This window comes from Mobula birostris, chromosome 25 (assembly GCF_030028105.1).
Source record: "Mobula birostris isolate sMobBir1 chromosome 25, sMobBir1.hap1, whole genome shotgun sequence".
Classification (NCBI taxonomy): Eukaryota; Metazoa; Chordata; class Chondrichthyes; order Myliobatiformes; family Myliobatidae; genus Mobula; species Mobula birostris.
This window is the reverse complement of record NC_092394.1, coordinates 9,908,420-9,932,107: the sequence shown is the minus strand read 5'-3', so window position 1 is coordinate 9,932,107 and position 23,688 is coordinate 9,908,420. Positions and strand designations below refer to the sequence as shown.

The window sequence follows — 23,688 nt, the reverse complement described above, 5'->3', positions numbered from 1 at the left end:
TGAAACTAAGGGACCATCACTACAGGGGACAATGTCATAAATTTGCATTGGGTGAGACTATAACCAGAGGTCATGGGTTAAGGGTGAAGGGTGAAAGTTTTAAAAGGAACATGAGGGGAAGCTTCTTCACTCAGAGGGTTGTGAGAGTGTGGAACGAGCTGCCAGTGCAAGTGGCGCATGTGAGCTCGATTTCAACATTTAAGGGAAGTTCGGATAGGTACATGGATGGTAGGAGTAACGGAGGGCTATGGTCCCAGTGCAGGTTGATGGCTGTATGCAGTTTAAATGGTTCTGCACAGACGAGATGGGCCAAAGGGCCTGTTTCTGCGCTGTACTTTTTTATGACCCTATAAAGACCATAAGACAAAGGAGCAGGTCGGCCATTCGGCCCATCGAGTCTGTTCCGCCATTTTATCATGAGCTGATCCATTCTCCCATTTAGTCCCACTCCTCCGCCTTCTCACCATAACCTTTGGTGCCCTGGCTACTCAGATACCTATCAATCTCTGCCTTAAATACACCCAATGACTTGGCCTCCACTGCTGCCCATGGCAACAAATTCCATAGATTCACCACCCTCTGGCTAAAAAAATTTCTTTGCATTTCTGTTCTGAATGGGCGCCCTTCAATCCTTAAGTCATGCTCTCTCGTACCAGACTCCCCCATCATGGGAAACAACTTTGCCACATCCACTCTGTCCATGCCTTTCAACATTCGAAATGTTTCTATGAGGTCTCCCCTCATTCTTCTAAACTCCAAGGAATACAGTCCAAGAGCAGACAAACGTTCCTCATATATTAACCCTCTCATTCCCGGAATCATTCTAGTGAATCTTCTCTGTACCCTCTCCAACGTCAGCACATCCTTTCTTAAACATGGAGAAGAAGAGATGATGTTGAGAGGGGGTGGTGGGAGATTTGCAAGGAACAGAAGCATTGACAGGGAGCTGCTATGCAAGAACTCAGCAGGTCGGGAAGCATCTATGGAGAGGAATTAAACAATTGATGTTTCGAGCCGAGACCCTTCATCAGGACTCGGCCTGAAACATCGGCTGTTTATTCCTCTCTGTAGATACTGCCTGACCTGCTGTGTTCCTCCAGCATTCTGTATGCGCATTAGAACATAGAACATAGAATAGTACAGCACATTACAGGCCCTTCGGCCCACAATGTTGTGCCAACCCTCAAACCCTGCCTCCCATATAACCCCCCACCTTAAATTCCTCCATATACCTGTCTAGTAGTCTCTTAAACTTCACTAGTGCATCTGCCTTCACCACTGACTCAGGCAGTGCATTCCACGCACCAACCACTCTCTGAGTAAAAAACCTTCCTCTAATATCCCCCTTGAACTTCCCACCCTTTACTTTAAAGCCATGTCCTCTTGTATTGAGCAGTGGTGCCCTGGGGAAGAGGCACTGGCTATCCACTCTATCTATTCCTCTTATTATCTTGTACACCTCTATCGTGTCTCCTCTCATCCTCCTTCTCTCCAAAGAGTAAAGCCCTAGCTCCCTTAATCTCTGATCATAATGCATACTCTCTAAACCAGGCAGCATCCTGGTAAATCTCCTCTGTACCCTTTCCAATGCTTCTACATCCTTCCTATAGTGAGACGACCAGAACTGGACACAGTACTCCAAGTGTGGCCTAACCAGAGTCTTATAGAGCTGCATCATTACCTCATGACTCTTAAACTCTATCCCTCGACTTATGAAAGCTAACACCCCATAAGCTTTCTTAACTACCCTATCTACCTGTGAGGCAACTTTCAGGGATCTATGGACATGTACCCCCAAGATCCCTCTGCTCCTCCACACTACCAAGTATCCTGCCATTTACTTTGTACTCTGCCTTGGAGTTTCTCCTTCCAAAGTGTACCACCTCACACTTCTCTGCGTTGAACTCAGAGCATTGCTCTGGATTTCCAGCACCTGCAGAATCTCTTGTGGTTATGCCGGGCAGAAAGGCTGGGTTGCTTGCCCTGCGTACCATGTAATCGTGTTATTGCAACAGTAACCCAAGCAACTCGCCACCCCTCATGCCAGGCTGCTGTCGGTTGGGCTGAGCTTGTTGTTAACTAGTGTAAGAGAGACTAAAAAGAGAAGTGAGGGAGGGTAGTGAATCGGCTGCCAGAGGAAGTGGTCAAGGTGGGTACAGTTACAACATTTAAGAGGTATTTGCATTGGTACATACAGGAAAGGGCTTGGAGCTTATAGACTGAATGTGGGCAGCCGGGACTAGCAGGGTGGGTGGTTGGCATGGAGTAGATGGCTGAAGGGACGGTTTCTATGCTGTGTTACTGTATGACTCTGTAACTGGGGTTTCTGCATCTTCACTTATGCATATCCTCAGCTCTGAGCACCCACCCCATGCAGACTTAGACTGGGACTAGCGAGGAGGATGGCGTGGTCAGCACGGACCAGATGGGCTGAAGGGCCTGTTTCCGTGCTGTATTACTCAGTGACTCTATATCCGCTGCCCTGCATTGCCCCTGATGTATATGCTGATCGCTGAACATCCGTCCCAGGCAGAGTTGCCCCCGGTCCTCTTCGCCTGTCCAGTAGGGACTGTAGGCTGGACGCCTGTGTGAGTGGGAGGTGGGAAAGGGGCTTGTTTTGCCGTTGCTGTTTTTATTTTGTCGCTTATGTCACTCTGCTGAGCACTGTGAGCAAGCTACGTCGGCGCCGGAAAGTGTGGCGGCACTTGCGGGCTGCCCCCCAGCACGTCGTTAGGTTGTGTTGGTTGTTAACGCATTTCACCGTATGGTTCGAGGTACATGTGGTGAATAACTGAATCTGTACGTAGAGAGGAAGGGTCTGGAAGGTTTAAGGGCTATCGCAACACCAGCGCACCCAGTTCTCCGAGCGGCTGCTTGGGTTTCCCCCATGTGTTCTCCCACATTCCAAAGACATACTGGTCAGCAGGTTAGTTGGTCACATGGGTGGCAGGGGGTTGTCGGGCCAGAACGGTCTGTGACTGTGCTGTATCTCTAAATAAATGGATCTGAAGCCAGTTCGTCCCAAATCAGGAGTAGACGTCCAACACACTGAGCCTAATCCCACGGTTGTCCGGCTAACCCAGCGAGCATTACACTTGGGAGGGAGAATGAGAGGACGCTTCAGTGGAGCCGGCTAGTCTGAGCTGCAAACCGCAAGGTCTGTCCCTTGGCACCTCTCCCCTTCGGCCAAGTGCTGTTCCAGTTTGCCGTTCAAAGTGACCCGCCTTCTGCGGATGGATTCCGGGCACTGGGGTTACTGTGGTCAGAGTTAGATCCGTGTAGCCTGAGTGAAGGGCTAACTCTTTAGCCACAGCTTCCGGGAGGTGAAGTCCTGACCCTGGTTTGCCAACATGGCCTTCTACCCCTCCTCCCCACCTCCAAACTCATTGTCATTCACACCTTGAGCTCTACCCCAGACATATCCTTACCAGCTATCCTGACCCGTGGCAGAGTCACTGTTTGAAAGAAGCACATTTACAAAAAGGGATACCGCACTTCTCATCTTAATTTCTTCCCCCAAGAAACAGCTTTTCTTTATATATAAATATATGTATATATGTGTGTGCATATATACATATATATATATATATATAGTATATATATATATTTAAAGCAATTCTGTAAATTCAGGTACAACAAATTTAATATTTAATACAGAAAAAATAAATCAGGTCGAGAAGATTTAGTTTCTTCGTCAAATTGAACCACATCCAGAACATGAGGGTTGCTTCCATACGATCATGGAAGATTACAGCACAGACTCAGACCACTTGGCCCGTCGCGTCCATGCTAACTTGGCCTAGCCCACTTCCCAGCTCTTGCTCTGTAGCCTCGATCGGCGCTGCCTCCGGGCGGACCAAAGGAAGAGGCCAAAGCAAGTTAGCTAGACCAGTGCAGAGGCTCTCACCCGAATCCAAAACTTGTGTAAAAACCATCCGAGACAGAAAGAAATACTTCAGCATGAACTGTAACAGGGTAACAATATAATCTGTAAACATATATTTCCAGAAATTAATATATCTCAGTTATATAAGGGCTGTGCATTGAGCAAAATGATAGGTTGACACGTCAAAAAAAAATATTCCATTGGGAATTTTTTCATACAATTATCTGGCCTCCAGTTTTCAGTACCTGAACGAATCAAGTACAGCCTCTCAGACCAGAAGCATCCTTCGCGATTATACAATGCATATTATTCAGCTGGGAGCAATGCAGCCTCATTAGGAGGCCGTTGGTACCACTTGTTTTTTTCATCTGAGGGCTTTGTGGAGTTGCTCACGTCTGAGGCAGAAAACTCGGGAGAGCTGCCATTCGCCTCGGTTCCCATCGCACGCCCTCGTGTCCCAGGGGCGGTGTGATCGGGAGTTCAAATCGCTTCCCCAGGTCACTACTCAGCCAGGACTGTCCAAGGAACACCGGGGGAGTCTGTTAATTTTTTTTTGTGTGTGTCGTTTGTTTTAATTGGAATTAAGCTTCCAAGCGGTCTCTTTTGGAAAACTGTCTTCTGCTCGGGTTGGAGTGGGAACCGCTGAGTTGTGTGCTGCCCTTTCGGGTACTTTATTCCGAGGATTTCCAGTAGTCCGAAGCAGAATTCCATCCAAACAATCCACCGGTTCCACCTAAGCACACAGCAAAGGTATTGAAGTTTCAAAAATCATCACCATTTTTTTGTTTTTTTAAATATACTTTTGGTCCCTATGGATTGATGGCAGTGTTAGAAAGTTTTTGCCCTTCTTATTACTGGGGGTGGGTGGGGGTGGGGTGGGTCAGAGTAGGTGGGGGTTTCAGCGGACAACAAGGACCAAAGCAAGGACGACGGTGAGCCACCCGGAGCCGGAGGTCAGCCTCAGTCCCCTTCCGGAGGGCTGCTGGATGCCGGGCGGCAGCTCCAGGCGGGTGCGGCGGGTGCACTTGATCCGGGACTTGTGCCTGGTCGGGTAGGGGCGGACGCCCTGCTCCTTCTGGCCGGCGTCCGGTAGGTAGTCGCTGCCCCACGTCCCGTCCAGCTGGCCGTCAGCAGCGCCCTTCGGAGCTGCTTCTCCCAGGTAGTTCTTGGCCGAGTCGTCCCGCTGGCCCGTGCCGTTCTGACCTTTGACCAGGGCCGTGCCCCGCGACGGCTGACCCCCTCCCAGCCTGACCTTGCTCGGGTGGTGGGGGTGCTGCTTGGGGCTCGTCCGGATCTGGTTGAGTGAATCTGGGCTCGTGCAGTTTTTGAAGAGCCGGGCGGACAGGAGCTTGAGGTCTTTTCCCTGTACATCCCTGGGGGACTCACAAGTAACACTGGAGCTCGACCCTCTGAATCTCTGTAGCCATTCCCACAAGGATCGAGCCTTACAACTACATTCCCAAGGATTTCCATTCAGCCTGAGGTACTGCAAGGAGCCAAGCTCTGCCAAACATTCACCTGGAAGCAAACTCAGGCTGTTGTTGAACAAATACAAAATGGTAAGGCGGCGGAGATCGTGGAAAGCCTGCTTATTAACCCAGTGAAGCTTGTTCTGGTGGAGCAGGAGTCGGTCGAGGTTGACCAGCCCTCTAAAAGTGTTCTGGGACAAACTCAACAACTTATTCCCATGCAGAAAGAGCTGAGTGAGGTTAACCAGCTCCAGGAACAGGTCGTCCTGGAGGTACTCGATGTGGTTGTCTTGCAGGTAGAGGTATTGCAAGTTATGGAGACCTTCAAAGATTCCATTGGGCAAGAAAGTCAAGCCACAGCGATAAAGATGCAAGGAATGAAGCCTCTCCAGGCCACTGAAGGTCTCAGCATCAAGGAATCTCAGGTATCGATTGTCTCCCAGATCAAGCTCCTCCAGGAGGCTGAATCCCTGGAAAGCCTCCGGGTCGATGAAGGTTATGTTGTTGGAGTACAACCAAAGAGTGACGGTGGATGGGCTGAAGGTATTCCTCAGGAGGAGTGTTATCCGGTTATTCTGGAGGAATATTCTCTCGCTGTTGGCAGGAATTCCTTCCGGGATGGTGGTGAAGCCGTGCGACTGGCAGGTGACGGTCATGGGAGATGGATAGCAAACGCAATGCCGGGGGCAAGAGACTGAGATGTTGAACTCCAATCCCAGCAACACCAGGAACAGTTCGAGGTTACACCCTGCAACAGAAGCAGAGACGCAAGGTGAGTCACTGTACTACCTTTATACCATTCAATAAAATGTATTAAGTTACAAATTTACTCTGTTCAGGGAAAAATTGGTAATAGTCATAGAACACCGCAGTGCAGAAAAAGGCCCTTCAGCCCATCTAGTCTGTGCTGAACTGTTCTAGCAATTGGTTTATCATTGTTCCATGTACCACAATACAGTGAGAAGAGGGTGGCACGGTAGTGTAGCGGTCAGCACGACGCTTTACCGCGCCAGCGACCCGGGTACATTTCCCGCCGCTGCCCGTAAGGGATTTGTACGTTCTCCCTGTGACCGTGTGGGTTTCCTCCGGGTGCTCCGCTTTTCTCCCACAAAGTTGTTCCGGCTGGTAGGTAAGTTTCATTGTAAATTGTCCCGTGATTCAGACAAGGGTTAACGTTTGTTTCTTTTTTAATCTTTTTATTAATTTCAAAATATAGAAACAAAACATAGCAATAATACAAATATTAGGAGATATATTGTTACACTTAAAAAAAGTAATTGCAAAACCAAGTAATGTAAATTAACAAAGCTCCCAAACATGTAGAACTAACCACAGATAATACTAAGAAAAAAAAAACTGGGAAAAAAAATCATGAAAAAGAAAAAAAAAACAAAACAAAATAAAAGCAAACCCCATCCCCAAAGAAAAACAAAATTGATCAACTAAACTAAAAGACTTGGGCAAAACTAACAACTTAAAAATGGAAAAGAAGAAAACCTCAGTGTCGACGACTCCATTCCCCTCCAACAACAATACAGAGAGATAAAACAAGTTTGAAAATGATCAAATTACATCAAATGAAAATGCTGAATGAATGGCCTCCAAGTTTTTTCAAAATTAATGGAAGGGTCATAAACTGCACTTCTAATTTTCTCCAAATTCAAACACACCATAGTTGTGAAAACCAATGAAATACAGTAGGAGGGTTGATCTCTTTCCAATTCAACAAAATGGACCTTCTAGCTATTAAAGTATGAAATGCAATCATCCTTTGTGATGAAGAGGTTAAATTATTTAAGTCTATCATTGGTAATCCAAAGATAGCAGTAATTGGATGAGGTTGTAAGTCTATATTTAGGACCGTTGAAATAATATCAAAAATATCTTTCCAATATTTCTCCAACAAGGGACACGACCGAAACATGTGGGTTAAAGAAGCTACCTCGGAATGACATCTGTCACATATTGGATTAATATAAGAGTAATAACGAGATAGTTTATCTTTGGACATATGAGCCCTGTGCACTACTTTAAACTGTATCAACCTATGCTTAGCACATACAGAGGATGAATTCACCAACTGAAGAATTTTTTCCCATTTTTCAGTCGGTATATTAATCTCAAGTTCTCTTTCCCAGTCAGCTTTAATTTTATTAGAAGCATCAGGACATAAATTCATAATTATATTATATATAATTGCTACTACACTTTTCTGAGAGAGATTTAAATCTAAGATTTTTTCCGAAGTGTCCATTGGATATGGGTGTGGAAAATTAGGGGAGACAGTAATTAAAAAGTTTCTAATCTGTAGATATCTAAAAAAGTGAGATCTGGGTAAGTTATATTTATTAGAGAGTTGATCAAAAGACATAAAACAATTATCCAAAAATAAATCGTGAAAAGATATTATACCTTTGGTTTTCCAATCAAAGTAAACTTGATCCATCGTGGAAGGTTGAAAAAGAAAATTTGATATAATGGGACTTGCTAGAATAAATTGATTAAACCCAAAAAATCTTCGGAATTGAAACCATATATGTAAAGTATGCTTAACTATTGGGTTGTTCATTTGTTTATATGATTTAAAAGAAGTAAAAGGAAGTAAAGTTCCTAAAACCGAACCCAAGGAAAACCCTTATAATGAATTAGATTCAAGATTTACCCAATGAGGGTTTAAAGATGCGTCCAAATCTTGTAACCAAAATTTTAAATATCAAACATTAATTGCCCAATAATAGAATTTAAAATTTGGGAGGGCGAGCCCCCCATCCTTTTTAGATTTCTGTAGATACTTTTTACCTAACCTAGGATTTTTATTCTGCCAAATATATGAGGAAATTTTTGAATCTATGTTATCAAAAAGAGATTTTGGGATAAAAATTGGAACCGATTGGAATATATACAAAAATTTGGGCAAAATGATCATCTTAATAGCATTAATAAGGGTTAACATTTGGTGGGTTGCTGTGAGGGCCGGAAGGGGCTATTCCACATCTTGATAAATAAGTTAGTAAGATTTTGTTTGTATATAATACATACGCAAGTTCATTGGGCTGGTACAAAAGGAAGACAAACCAAAAAGCAAGGGTCATGATCATTATTACAGCCCTCCGGCTGGTGGCACAATGGCATCAGCGCCGGACTCCGGAGCGAAGGCTCCCGAGTTTGAATCCAAGTTGGGAATCAGGCCACCCCCACCCCATCCGTGCCGGGTTGAGCGTTCAGCTAGCCATTCGGCCTCGTAAAAAAAATGGTAGAGCCAAAAATGTTCGTATTGTGACCCAGTTAATTCAAAACGAAACCAATCCTGACACTACGCACCAGACAAGAATGGCTGACTGTCTGGTCTGACACGATTAAAAAAAATTACAGTCCTGTGCAAAGGTCTTGGGCACAAACATACATATAGCTAGGGCACCTAAGACTTTTGCACAGCACTGCAATAATTTTCTGCATTGCACTATACTGCTGCCACACAAAAAAACAAATTTCATGACATATGTGAGTGATGATAAACCTGATTCTGATATGCCTCTCTATTGTGGACTGAGAGTGGGAAGGGGGCAGGGAGGGGGGAATCATGGTTGGGAAAAGGGGAAGGGAGAGGGGAGGGAGCAGGAAGCACTAGAGAGACATTCTGTTAATGATCAATAAACCAATTGTTTGGAATCAAATCACCTTGCCTGGTGTCTCAGGGCTGGGTGTGTCTGCACCTTAGCCAACACCCACCCCTGACACTCCTTCTCTGTCACCTGTCCAACACCTCTCCCGTGGTGCCCCACCCTCACCATTCCCAACATCCTTTGCTCTCGCCAGATTTACAAACTTTCTCTCCGCTCCACCTTGACAAATACAGTACTGTGCACCCCCACTATATATATGTGCTAAGACTTCTGCCCAGCACTGCAAATTGGGAGCAAGAGATCATCTTTATTGTATAAAAGGTCTGTTCGCGAGTCCTGTATCAGTGGGGTTAAATGGCCTTGAGCTTGGTGGTGTGTATTATGTCTGTGTGGAAGAAGAACAACAGCAGAGCAGTATGATTAAACATTTTTATCGGTACACGCCAGGCACCATTACAGTGTGGGAGCTACGAACTGAGCTCACTGAGATAAAAACATGCAGACTCGAAATCCCACGCCCAAAGGAGCGTGCCGGAGGCCCAGCCGATGAAAGCCTGTGCACTCGCCATGTTCTCACCATCAATCTGATCCGGTACAGTATGAGTCCAAAGCATTTGTGTCTTCTACCCAATGGAAGAAAGGAGAGGAGAGTGGTCAGGGTGGGAGAGGTCCTTCATTATGTTGGCTGCATTCTAAGGCTGCGTAAAGTGCATATGGAGACAGTTTTTGTTTAGGGATACGGTGTGGATCAGGCCCTACTGGCCCAACGAGCCACACCACCCAACAACCCACCAATTTAACACTGGCCTAATCACAGGATGATTTACAATGACCAATTACCCTGCTAACCAGTGTGTGTTTTCACTGTGGAAGGACACTGGAGCAGCTGGGGGACACCCACGGGGTCACGGGGGGGAAGGTACTAACTCCTTACAGACGACCCCGAAATTGAACTCCAACGTCCCAAGCGGTTTGGCATCGTGCTTACTGCTACGCTACCAGGGCACCCCAGTACTGTGTTGCGTCTAAAGGCTGATGTATACTCCTGCGTCAAATCGACGCCGTAGGTACGGCATCGCCGCGAACCCTACGCAGAGCCGATGCGGATCCCTACACTATAGCCTGACGCACACCTCTCCCAAAATGTAACTACTGTGATAAACCATATATATATATGTTGTAACTGGGTTACCTGTCTGGACACGTCCCTCTGCTGACTGCTCCTGTGGCTCCTCCCACAGCCCCTGAATAAAGGCGATTGTGTCACTGCTCCTCCCTCAGTCCAGGACAGATACTTAGCATGGACGAGGACCCATTTTACTGTTAATAAAAGCCTTTCAGTATTTACGCTACTTCCAGTCTTTTGGAGTAATTAATAGTGCATCAACTACGCGTCGCGGCAACGCAGACCACACCAAGTGTGATTGGTCCGCTTGGTAGCATCGCATTTCCTCCTACGCTGCAATAGCTTCCCATTGGGTGACTGAAGGGCAGAGAAGGGACTCTGGCTGCAATGCTTTCCATAAAGCTTTACAGACCTCCAAAATTATGGCGGACACATTTCGCTTTTACGAAAAAAGACGCTTGCTTTAAACTTGTTTACCCCGAGAAAGAGTACCATGACTATGAAGCCTCCCGCGGGTAGGTGTGGGTGTGCATGCGCGACGTGCGCAAGTTGCAGAGCGATGCAGACACACCAACGCACAAGTATAAATGCTCACAACGCGCGTAGGCCACTTGCGTAGGTTACGGCGTCGAGTTGACGCACGAGTATAAATCAGCCTTTAGGCAGAACAATTGGCGTACCAAGCAGTGATGCATCCAGACAGGATGCTTTCTATGGCGCCTCTGTAGGCATGAGTAGGGGGTGATTAGTGACAGAAGAAATATAATTTCGGTATAGCAGTGCGATTGAATAAAACATAAAACTGGAATAGCTGGTGTACTTCATCTGACGTTTGCCTTGAGTTTATTAAACCTAGCCACCTTAAAACTGGGGTGAAAGAAATTTGGTCTTTGTCAAAAGCCCACAGTGTGCTGCCCTGTCAGACAGCTGCACGTCTCACTCAAGTGCGATTGTCACAAGAACAGCAGCACAAGTAAAACAGGAGCAGGAGAGGCCACTCGGCCCCTCAAACCTGTCCCACTGTTCATAGAGTTAGAGAGCATGGAAACAGGCCCTTTTAAACTAATTGATTTCTTTATTTCGAGATACAACGCAGAACTGGTGCTTCCAGCCCGATGAACCACATGGCCCAGCAGCTATTTAACCCTATCCCTACACAGGACAATTTAGAATGACCATTTTTTAACCTACTAACCAGTACAGTACGTCTTTGGAATATGGGAGGACACTGGAGCACCCAGAGGAAACCTGTGCATTCACTGGGAGGACGTACAAATTCCTTACGAACGCTGTTGGAATTGAACTGCAGCCTCCAATGCCCCGAGCTGTAATAGCGTTGCACCAACTGCCACGCGACCCTGTTAACCACGTGGTTCATGCTGACCAAGTGGTCTACCTGAGGTAGTCCCAACTGATGACATTGGGTCTGCATTTCTCTTCACCTCTCCTACCTGACCAATCCAATATGATCAAACATCATGTATGCTGGCCTCAACTCCTCTCTGTGTGCCGTGTCTCCATCACCCTCAATTCCTTTGACCTTTTGTATATTTATCCAGCTCCACCTTAAGTATCTTTAACAATCTGACCTCTACCTCCCTCAAGAGCAGAGAATTCCAGAGATTCCGCACCCCCAGAGAGGCTTCTGTTCACCTCAGTTTTAAATGACTGGCCCCTTATTTTCTAGCTATGTCTCTTTGTTCATGACTCTCCCACTTGTGGAAGCATCTCAACATCTACCCTGGCAAGCCAGCGATCAGGGATCAGAGGTTAATTTCCACAAGGAGTCTGTGCGTTCTCCCCATGACTGCATTTCCTCCGGGTGCTCCAGTTTCCTCCCACATTCCAAAGCCGCACGGATTAGGGTTACTAAAGCTGTGGGCATGCCATGTCGGCACTGGAAGCAGGGCGACACTTGCGGGCTGCCTCAGACTGTGTTGGTTCTTGACGCAAACGATGCGTTTCACTGTATGTTTCAATGTACATGTGACAAATAAAGTTAATCTAACCGTCCCCTCTCTCCTCTTTACACCGAGAGGCCATCTCCTGTCTGAGCTGTCATCCTGCTTGCAGGGTCTCAACCCAAAATGTCTACGTTCCTCTTCCACCACAGGTGCTGCCCGACCTGCTAAGTTCCTCCAGCAGGTTGTTTCCTGAACCAGGTTCCAACATTTACAGCGTCTTTAAAAAGAAAAGATGCAAGAGCGATCAAAGTCACGGCCAATCCCCCCTTCAGCCTTTCATTGTCACAATCACCTCAGAAAGCATAATCTTGTGAGGAAACACTAAGTGAGTTAGAGCTTTTCCCTCTGGGGTGAAGGAGGATGTGAGGTGATTTGTACAAGATGATTAGAGGGAAAAGCCAAGGCATCTTCCCAGGGCGGATATGGCTAATATCAGAGGGCATCATTCTAAGGTGATTGGAGGAAGGTATAGAGAGAGATATGGGGGTGTCCAGGGAGGGTGACACCTCTGGTGAAGGGGCTTACCACGTCCATTCTGGGGCAGTTCACTTACCGTTAGCCCTCACCGGATGCTCAGCTCTCACCTGTGGCTCCAGGTAGCTGTTTGCATGTGACAGTGGCCACACCCCGGTACACTGCTTCGACAGTCAGGCTAAACCAGGTGAGGGTGGTGGCAGCCTCATACCCCGGTGAGATAGGGACGTGCCTGTCCTCGCGTGTGAAGTCAGCTCCGGAGGACTGGGCAGATGAGATCTGTGGTGAGATCCAAACGGCCGGGAAAGCTGTTCTACCATGCTCCGTGGAGAGCGAAGGCACGGCTGGGCACGAGAGACGTCATGGTCATCCACTGGGAAGACCCCACTTTGTGAGGCTTGTTCATACCACTGGACCCGGACTTCTGAGGTGGAGAGCGTAGAACTGCCACAATGCTACAGCTCTTCCACTTTAAAAACTCTCCTTCTCAGGTCTCCTGTCCCTGTTGGACATGATAGACAACATAGGGGCAGATGTCAGAGGTAGTTTTTCTTTTTCACAGAGAGTGGTGGGTGTGTGGTTTGCACTGCCAGGGGATGTGAGGGAGGCAGATACATTAGGGGCATTTAAAAGTCTCTTAGATAGGCATATGGATGAAAGAAAAATGGGACGGGAAGGTTAGATTGATCTTAGAGTACATTAAGTGTCAGTATAACTTGTGGGCCAAAGGGCCTGTATTGTGTTGTAATTTTCTGTGTTCTGTGTTCTATCACCTTGATGTGATTGGACTCTCTGTCAATATTCAGCTAAAATCAACCAGTCCAGCACAAAATGCCGCATCTAAAAATTATTCCAAGGGAGACCGCTGTTATAAAATATTTAATTTGTTTTCCAGCAGTGATCATGGGTAAGAGCTATTGGCTTAATGCATTCTCCTCGCCAACCTCTACTGTTCATAATTGATGTTTGGGAAAATAGCGCTGTTCTGTTGTATGTATTTATGTAATTTGTTTATTTGGGAGCACTGCACTCTTGCCTGTGCAACTGCAGAGGACTGCGGATTCAGAGCGCTGGATAAGCTGAAAATGGAACCTGAATTTTCTTAAATTACTCATCTCCTGGGAAGTGCTTAAAAATACATTCATCGGCATAGCAACGGGATCGTGGCAAGGAGGGCAACCGTGGAGGGGGGTCGCACCTGCATGTTCATTCAAACAAGTCAGCGTGGTGGTGATGGGAGCAGGAGAGAGGGGGTTTGTGGTTTGGGAGGGGAGGGGGGGAAGGTAGATAAAGATAATTAAAAATAACTGACTTTCCCATCACTGCACCTACACATGCTGGAAGTGTCAGCACATCTGGAACACAGCTGGACTGCAACTGGGAGAATTGCCCAGTTGGAAGGGGATTTTAAAACACAGAGCACAGAACAGTGGGCACAAGGACGGGCAATTTGGTCCACAATATCTGTGCTAAGCACAATGCCTAATTAAAACTAAATCTCTTCTGCCTGCACATGATCCCATTCTCTCCATTCCCTGCTATATAACAGCTGTTGGTACATTGCATTTTATAGGATTGCTTTTATATTTATATTTATTGTGTTTTTATTGTGTTCTTTATGCTTAGGCATCCGTTAGTCTTGCGAGACCATGGATCTGCGCCTGGAAAGTCTTCACTCTCCAGGGCGCAGGCCTGGGCAAGGTTGTATGGAAGACCAGCAATTGCCCATGCTGCAAGTCTCCCCTCTCCACGACACCAATGTTGTCCAAGGGAAGGGTATTAGGACCCATACAGCTTGGCACTAGTGTCGCAGAGCAATGTGTGATTAAGTGCCTTGCTCAAGGACACAACACGTTCCCTCGGCTGGGGCTCGAACTCACAACCTTCAGGTCACTAGTCCAATGCCTTAACCACTTGGCCATGTGCCCACTTTCTATGCTTACTGTGTTTTTTTATGCTGCATTGGATCTGGAGTAACCGTCATGTTGTTCTCCTTTACACGTGTGCACTGAAGATTGACAATAAACAGTCTTGAACTCTAAGTATTCATGTGTCTGTCTCTTAAATGCCAGTATCTATCTGTTTCCATCGCCGCCCAGTTCAGCCATCTACCACTCTCCGTGTAAAAAAACGAAACGCAAGCAAACTTGCCCCTACGTCTACAGCAGGGGTTCCCAACCTGGCCTCCACAGACACTGCTCGGTTAATGGTCGGGGTCCATGGGCATAAAGAAGGTTGGGATCCCCTGCTCTCTGGTGACCTGGATTCAGTTCTGCTGCTGTCTGTGGGGGATTTGTGCGATCTCCTTTAATGCTTGTGTTTCCTCTGCGTTGTAGTGTATTTAATATTTCAGCAAACCTACATGAAAGGTTGCCGTAGAAAAGCAGCATCCATCATCAAAGATCCTCACCACCCGGGCCACCGCTGCCATCAGGTAGAAGGTACAGGAGCCTCAGGACTTGCACCACCAGGTTCAAGAACAGTTACTATCCCTCAACCAACAGGCTCTTGAACAAAAGGGGACAACTACATTCATTCTGTTTCTGGTGTTCCTACAACCGATGGTCTCACTTTAAGGATTCTTTTATCTTGTTATTTCATGCTCGTTATTTATACCTGTGTTTGCACTGTTTGTTGTTCATTGATCCTGTTTACAGTTACTGTTCTATAGATTTGCCAAGTATGCCGGCAGAAAAAGAATCTCAGAGTATGTACTCTGATAAGAAACTTCTTTGAACTTTTGAGTTGAGTATTTAAAGCATTCTTCCTTTAAATAATTTTTTTTTATCGTGTCGCACCAGACAGTCAGCCATTCTTGTCTGACACGTGGTGTCAGGATTGGTCTCCTTTCGGATTAACCGGGTCACGATATGAACGTTCCTGACTCGACCCTTGTATTGTTCACGAGGCCGAGTGACTAGCTCGACGCTCAACCCGGCACGGACGGAAAGCGTGCTCGGGAGGTGGGGGTGGCCCGACTTGGATTCGAACTCGGGAGCCTTCGCTCCGGAGTCCGGCACTGATACCACTGTGCCACCAGCCTGTAATTTAAATAATTAATCACAGGTTATATGTAAAGTACATTAATTGCATAGATAATCACTCTACCACGTGATACATGGGGGCCTCGCATAAAGTAAAAGGTGAAGTTACACCCGTATTTCAGACTCCCCGTGTCTTCATTTGAATTAGCTCATATTTTGAAGTAACAAAACATAACACAGGTGCTCCGGTTTCCTCCCACATTCCAAAGGCGTACGGGTCAGCAGGTTAATTGGTGACATGAGTGTAACTGGGCAGCGTGGGCTCGTTGGACCAGAAGGGTCTGTAACCATGGTGTATCTCTAAATAAATAAATCTCATTAAACTTCTTCCTTCTCACCTTAAGTGCATGCCCTCTGGTATTTGACTTTTCTACCCAGGGAAACAGGGTTCTCACTGATTACTTTGACTGTTCTTGTCATAATTTTATCAACCTCTTTCAGGTTTCCCCTCGACCTCCAATGATCCAGAGAAAACAACACAGGTTTACCTAAGCAACACACGTCAAAGTTGCTGGTGAACACAGCAGGCCAGGCAGCATCTCTAGGAAGGGGTACAGTTGACGTTTCGGGCGAAGGGTCTCGGCCCAAAACATCGACTGTACCTCTTCCGAGAGATGCTGCCTGGCCTGCTGCGTTCACTAGAAACTTTGATGTGTGTTGTTTGAAATTCCAGCATCTGCAGAATTCCTCGTGTTTGCAGGTTTACCTAAGTTCCTTCCCTACCTTCCTCCTCTCACTTGGTCTTACCCATCAACTGCCAGCTTGTGCTCTTCCCCTTCCCCTATCTTATTAGTCTGGCTTCTACCACTTTCCCTTCCTTTCCAGTCCTGGTGAAGAGTCTTGGCCAGAAATGTTGACTGTTTATCCCCCTCCATAGACGCTGGCTGACTTGCTGAATTCCTCAGGCGTTCTGCATGCATTGCTCCTTGCTGTGTGGTTCTACGTTTGGCTACGCCAGAAACAGCTGCATAAATACAAGTTGTTGTGCTTGGTCCAGTGTCACGGGGGCAGCGGTTGGAGAGAACAAGATACTTTAAAACAAATGTTTGTAAAGGATGCACTGTGATCGACAGCAAAAATTCTGCTGACGTCAACATTCAGCAAGTACCTTTCAGCTTCGCACACCTTGTGAAGCAAACAATATTTCCTTGAATTATTTAAGAGACATTTTAAAGTTTTTTTTCCCTTTCATCCTACATATTTTAAATCTGAAATCCTGCAAGAAAGCAGAAGTGATGTCCATTTAAAATGGATTAACTGAGAGGGAAAAAAAAATCATTAAAAAAAAATGAAAGGCTGAAATAAAAATAGAAATTGCTTGGACTACAAAACCAGTTGGCACCTGGAAGAAAAATAGTGCTCTGATTATTCAAGCCGGTCTCCTCTTTGGATGGAGATGGAGGAGACTGCTGCAGTGTGGCTTTACCCCACACGGATGCTGGATGGTTTTCCTAGCTCAATTTTCTTTCTCTTAAGCCCATCACCCCTGCTGGGTCAGAGGTCGCCTACAGCAGCTCGCCAGAGTCCTCTGTCCTGGGCCAAAGGTTGATGGTCCCTGTGACTTCTGCTTTCACCGCACAACTTCATACATCTCCTGGGCAAAGATCCTTGCTCTCCCAGGATTGAGCTCTTTGGAGCTTCTGTTGGCGTTCCTGTAGCTCCGGGTTTTTATGGGACAGGGTTGCCAGCCCCATGCACAACCCTCTTCCTTTCACGGCCAAGCTCGGGACCGTCCATGGAGCAGTTGTGCTTGCATTTACTGAGCTGAAAATTCAATTTGCCCTTGAATTTTTTTAAATTATTCAACAGCTTGCAACATCAAAGTGCAGGCTGAGCTCTGGAAGCAAATTTCAGTCGTCAGATAACTTGACTGCAGTAAATTTGAATTAGGAAGGGAGAAAGAACAGACGAGAAACAACAACATGCATTTGCACCGTGTCTTTCACCCGACTGGCTCATCCTAAAGCGCTTTGTAAATGATGAAGTGTTTGTGTTGTCATGGAGGGTGGTGGGGGGTGGTGACAGCTAGCTAACTGTGTACAGCGGTATCTCATGAACAGCAGTTGTGATAATAAGCAACACGCACAAAATGCTGGAGGAACTCAGCAAGTCAGGCAACATCCATGGAGAGGAATAAACAGTTGATGTTGCAGTCCCAGGTAACTGATGAAGTCCCGATGAAGAGTCTCAGCTTGAAACATATCCTGTTGATTCCCCTCCATATTTATTGCCTGACTTGTTGAGTTCCATAAGAACGCAAGATATAGGAGCAGAATTAGGCCATTCAGCCCATCTAGTCTGCTCCGCTAATCCATCATGGTTGATCAATATCCCTCTCAATCCTATTCTCCTGCCTTCTCCCTGTACCCTCTTACATCCTGGCTAACCAAGAAACTACCAAATTCTGCTTTAGATATACAATGAATTGGCCTCCACAACCACCTGTGGCAATGAATTCCAAGGATTCACCACTGTCTGGCTAAAGAAATTCCTCCTCATCTCCATTCTAAATGGATGTCTGTCTATTCTGAGGTTGTGCCCTCTTGTCCTGGACTCCCCCACCACAGGAAACATCCTCTTCCCATCCAATCTAATAAGGACTTTCAACATTCAATAGGTTTCATTGAGATTTTTTTATACCACTTAATTCAATCCATAGATCATAAGACATAGGAGAATAATTAGGCCATTTGGCCCATCAAGTCTGCTCTGCCATTTGATCTTGGCTGATCCATTTCCCTCTCAACTCCATTTTTCTGCCTTCTTCCCCGTAACCTTTCATGCCCTGACTAATCAAGAACCTGTCAACCTCCACCTTAAATACACCCAGTGACCTGGCCTCCACCAGCCACATGTAGCAACAAATTCCACAAGTTCACCACCTCTGGCTAAAGAAATTCCTCCTCATCTCCCTTCTAAGTGGACATCCCTCTATTCTGAGGCTGTGCCCTCTGGTCCTAGACTCTTCCACCATAGGAAACATTCTCTCCACACCCACTCTAGCCAGGCCTTTCAACATTCAACAGGTTTAACTCTTCTAAATTCCAGTGAGTACAGGTCCAGAGCCACCAGGCACTCCTCACGTGACAAGCCTTTCATTCCTGGAATCATTCTTGTGAATCTCCTTTTAACCCTCTCCAATGTCAGAATTCAATACAATATAATTTTAAAAGCAGTTCTGGACAAGGAGATTTGCAATGATGCAAATACTAACCCCCACTCTTTGCTGAGGCGGCTGATCTGGTCGACCATGATGCTCTCCTGGATTTGGTACAGAGAGGCAGCAGAGGTCCCCAGGTCTAAGCTACCTCCTTTCGTTGCTGCAATGTCCATAATGCACTCTGCAAACGTCAGCATCGTATTCAGATGGCGTAAGGTCTCGCTCCATCAGCGTCTGCCCCCTCATTCTTCTAAATTCCAGCCAGTACAGCCCAGAGCGATCAAATGCTCCTCATCCGATAAGCTTTCAATCCCAGAATCATTCTTGTGAACCTCCTTTGACGCCCTTACTAATCAGTTCCTCCAGCCTTTTGTGTGTGTGTTGCTCAAAATGTCCGGTGTCTGCAGAATCGTGTGTGTGTGTATGATAATGACCTGATGATCTACCTTAAATTAGATTTGTTTGAGTGAATGGAGGTACAACCAAACTTTGGACACCTCAGATCATTTTCCTCCCTCCAGTAGCTAGAATGGAACCTGTACTATGGGATTATATGAGCAGGAGACTGCAGTCACTAGCTGCAGATGGGCCACTGCAGATTAAAAACCATAAAAACTACATAATTTAATAAAACTAGAGGAAAAGAATTTTAACAAAGATGAAGGTCTCACTCTAAGTAAGAACTGGAATTCGATTATAAACAAGGTGGGAGAGCAGAAACCTGATTGGATGAGGGCTGACCAATCAAGAGGGACAGACTACGGGGGTATAAATACCACTGATATAGACATACCCCGACATTATCTCTGAAGCAGATGGCAGAGTTTGTCATCGAAACGGTGGCTACAGTCGATACCTGTACCCGGCTAGTACAGCCCGAGAAGAGTTTATCTGCTGCTGCCAATATTTTCCACAGAAGGTGGTGAATCTGTGGAATTCATTGCCAGAGATAGCTGTGAGGGTCAAGTCGTCGAGTATATTTAAAGCAAAGGTTGATAGGTTCTTAATTAGTGAGGGCATCAAAGGTTATGGGGAGAAGGCAGGAGAATGGGGTTGAGAGAGATAATAAATCAGCTATGATGGAATGGTGGAGCAGACCCGATGGGCTGAATGGCCTAATTCTGCACCTATGTCTCATGGTCTTATAGGAGACAGTTCAATCCACCTGATTCTCCCCACTTGATCTCTTTGCTCTTGGCTATGTCTTAAACTATTTATTGACAGTTCTTTAATTCAAAGTTCAAAGTAAATTTATTACCTAAACTCGTATATATCACCATATACTTCCCTGAGATTCATCTCCTTGCAGGCATTCACAGTAGAACAAACAAATACATTATAATCAATGAACAACGACACACAAGCAAAGACTGACAACCAACGTGTAAAAGAAAACAAACTGATTTTCTGAGAGCAGGAGATTGAGTCTCCAGCTCAGAGTGACGAAACAATCTAAAGGTCTGGCCTTTTGTACAAATATCACAATTGTTCCTGCACAATTTAATACTCTGATTTAGTTGCACACCATAAGTCATAAAGCAACACACTGGAGGACCTCAGCAGGTCAGGCAGCATCCATGGGGAGGAAATAAACAGTCAACGTTTGGACCGAGATCCTTCATCAGGACTGGAAAAGAATGAGGCACAAACCAGAAGATTTATTCCCCTCCACAGATGCTGCCTGACTTACTGAGCTCTCCAGCATTTTGTGTGCATTGTTCAATATTTCGGGCATTTCAAGGATCAGGGATCAGGTTTATTTGCCATATACATGTTTTAGGAAGTTTTGCTGTGTTGTGTTGGGCAGGGTGTGACATGCAACAACAAAAAACAAACAGCACAACGATTATAAAGAATAAAAAATTATGTACAAAATAAAGATATGGAATAAAATATGAATAAATACATAAATACCAGCATGTATTTGCGGTGTAAACAGCTTTATAAAAGTGGATTGACTGAGGTAATAGACGGAGAGGGGTGGCAGGGGAAGCTAACTGGAATCTCAGAGTGCCTTGTTATAGGCAGTTTACCTCAAGTTATAGATCCTTTTGTGTAAAATAGTTTCCTTAACAATTTTCTTCATTTTAAAACTCTCTATTCAACAAGTAAAGGCAAGAGTACTTGTAAACAAAATTCCTGATAGCACTGGGTTTAAATGGTGTGATTTTGGTGATAACACTCCCTGCTGTCTTTCACCGGTGTGATGGAATCATATTTTTACAACCCTTGAGCACGTAGACGGGACTTGGGTTTAATGACTCACCCAGAAGAACAGTACCTCTAACTTCGCTGAGTCTTCAGTCAAAGAGCACAAGAGTGGGGGTTGGAGGCCTGGTGCGTGTGGGTCATAGAGTCCAGGGCCAAGGACTGTTTGTCGGGCACCCAGTGTCTGGGAGTCACAGAGTCTGGGCCCAAGGTCTGGAGGTTGGACGCCCAATCTCTGTGAGTCGCAGAATCCCTGTTCGTTTCTCCCACCCGCGCGCGCACACACACACACACACACACACACACACACACACACACACACACACACACACACACACACACACACACACACACACACACACACACACACACACACACACACACACACTTACTTTGAAGCCGGGAAGTGTATGGTCACGAATTTCGCTAGAAGAAATGAAAGGGTTGACTACTTTCTAAATGGACAGAAAATACAAAAAACTGAGGCACAAAGGGACTTGGGAGTCCTTGAACAGGATTCGTTAAAGGTTAATTTGCAGGTTGAGTCTGTGGTGAGGAAGGCAAACGCAATGTTAGCATTTATTTCAAGAGGACTAGAATATAAAGGCAAGGATGTAATGTTGGGGCTTTATAAGGCACTGGTCAGGCCTCACTTGGAGTATTGTGATCAGTTTTAAATCCCTTATCTTGGAAAGGATGTCTGAAATTGGAGAGGGTTCAAAGGAGGTTCATGAAAATGATTCCAGGGCTTGATGGCTCTGGTCCTGTATTCACTAGAATTCAGAAGAATGAGGGGTGACCTCATTGAAACCTATCAAATGGTGAAAGGTCTTGATGGAGTGGATGTGGAGAGGATGTTTCCTATGGTGGAGAGTCTAAGACTAGAGGACACAGAGGGGTGTCCTTTCGGAACAGAGATGAGGAGGAATTTCTTTAGCCGGAGGGTGATGAATCTGTGGAATTCTTTGCCACAGGCAGTTGTGAAGGCCAAGTCTTTATGTATATTTAAAGCAGAGGTTGATAGATTCTTGACTGGTCAGGGCATGAAGGGATACAGGAAGAAGGCAGAAATTTGGGGCTGGGAGGAAAATTGGATCAGTTATGAAATGGTGGAGCAGACTCGATGGGCCAAATGGCATAATTCTGCTCCCCTGTCTTATGGTCTTAAGACCAAGATACGAATAAGCCACCAGATGCAACCCTGAGATTCTTTTTCTTGCAGGCATTCACAGTAGAACAAAGAATTACAATAGAATCAATTACAAGCCACACACAAAAAAAAAGTGCAAAAGAAGGCAACTGTGCAAATACAAAAAAGAAACAAATAAGAATAGAAATTAAGTGGGTAAACAAATAACACTGAGAACTGAGAATATTAGGGTGCCACGGTAGCGTACCAGTTCGCGCGACGCTATTACAGCTTGGGGCGTCAGAGTTCATTTTGACGCTGTCTGTATGTTCTTCCCTGGACTGCGTGGTTTCCTCAGGGTGCTCTGGTTTCCTCCCACAGTCCAAAGACATACAGGTTATTGGGTAATTGGTCATTGTAAATGATCCTATAATTAGGCTCGTGGTACATGGGTGGGTTTCTGGGCAGCACGGCTTGTTTTCCCAGAAGGGTCTGTTCCACACTGTATTTCTGAATAAATAAAGAAAATCAGTTGCAGAGTCCTTGAAGATGAGTCCATAGGTTTTGGAATCAGTTCAGTATTGAGGTGAATCTGAATCTAATGGCGCGGTGTTCTCCTAAAACGTCCAAGGAACGTTAGCCTCAATTATGGGCTCTGGGCCTGTGCTCATGGAGTTTAGAAAAATGAGGGGGAAATCTCATTGAAACCTATCAAACGCTGAAAGGCCTAGAGCGAGTGGATGTGGAGAGGATGTTTCTCGCAGTAGGTGAGTCTAGGACCAGAGGGACGTCCATTTAGAACAGAGATGAGGAGGAGTTTCTTTAGCCAGAGGGTGGTGAATCTGTGGAATTCTTTGCCACAGGCAGCTGTGGAGGCCAGCTCACTGTGTGCATTTAAGGTGGAGATTGATAGATTCTTGATAAGACAGGGTATGAAATGTTACAGGCGACGGCAGGAGACTGGTGCTGAGAGGGATAATAAATCAGCCGCAATCGAATGGCAGAGCAGATTCGACGGGCTGAACAGCTTAATCCTGCTCCTGTGTCTGAGGACCTTATGTTCTCATTACATTTCAGAGAGGAAGAGGGTCCTGAATTTGATTGCATCTTTTGGTATCAGCATTGGATTATTATTGCCACACGTAAGGTGAAAAGCTTCAGCTTGCGAGCCATCCAGACAGATCACGGCATACACAAGTACATCAAGGTCATAAGAAGGGAAGCAGAGTGCAGAATAAAGTGTTTCAGTGACAGAGAACGTGCAGTGCAAGGAGATAGATAGTGTTCACTGTTGTAGCCATGCGGAGATATTTTCTTCACATCTTTGCTCAAATTTTTCATCATTTTAACTGTCCCTGCAAGATTTCTCCTCTGCAGACGAAAGCCTTCACTGCCCCCGTTGATTCAAGCCTTCATGAGAGTTGCTGACACCAGATTCTGCAGGCCCAAAGAAAGATCTCTGACCTGAAATGTTCTCCCTCCACAGACACTGCCTGACCTGAATTATTGAGCATTTTCAGCGTTTTCTGTCTCACAGTCTACCCTGTTACGATCTCACCCCATACTGTTTACCACCACTGCAGTTTTCGGCAGCTTTTGCACTTT

The 23,688-nt window shown here is 45.8% G+C and overlaps 1 protein-coding gene across 1 annotated transcript; it reads right to left on the bottom strand.

The window, feature by feature from the left end:
• Positions 1-3,681: 3,681 nt before the first annotated feature.
• rtn4rl1b (reticulon 4 receptor-like 1b) lies at positions 3,682-6,056 on the bottom strand. The gene has a single exon (XM_072242953.1). The coding sequence runs from the start codon at positions 6,009-6,011 to the stop codon at positions 4,785-4,787; it is 1,227 nt and encodes a 408-aa protein (XP_072099054.1). The 5' UTR covers positions 6,012-6,056; the 3' UTR covers positions 3,682-4,784.
• Positions 6,057-23,688: the final 17,632 nt, after the last annotated feature.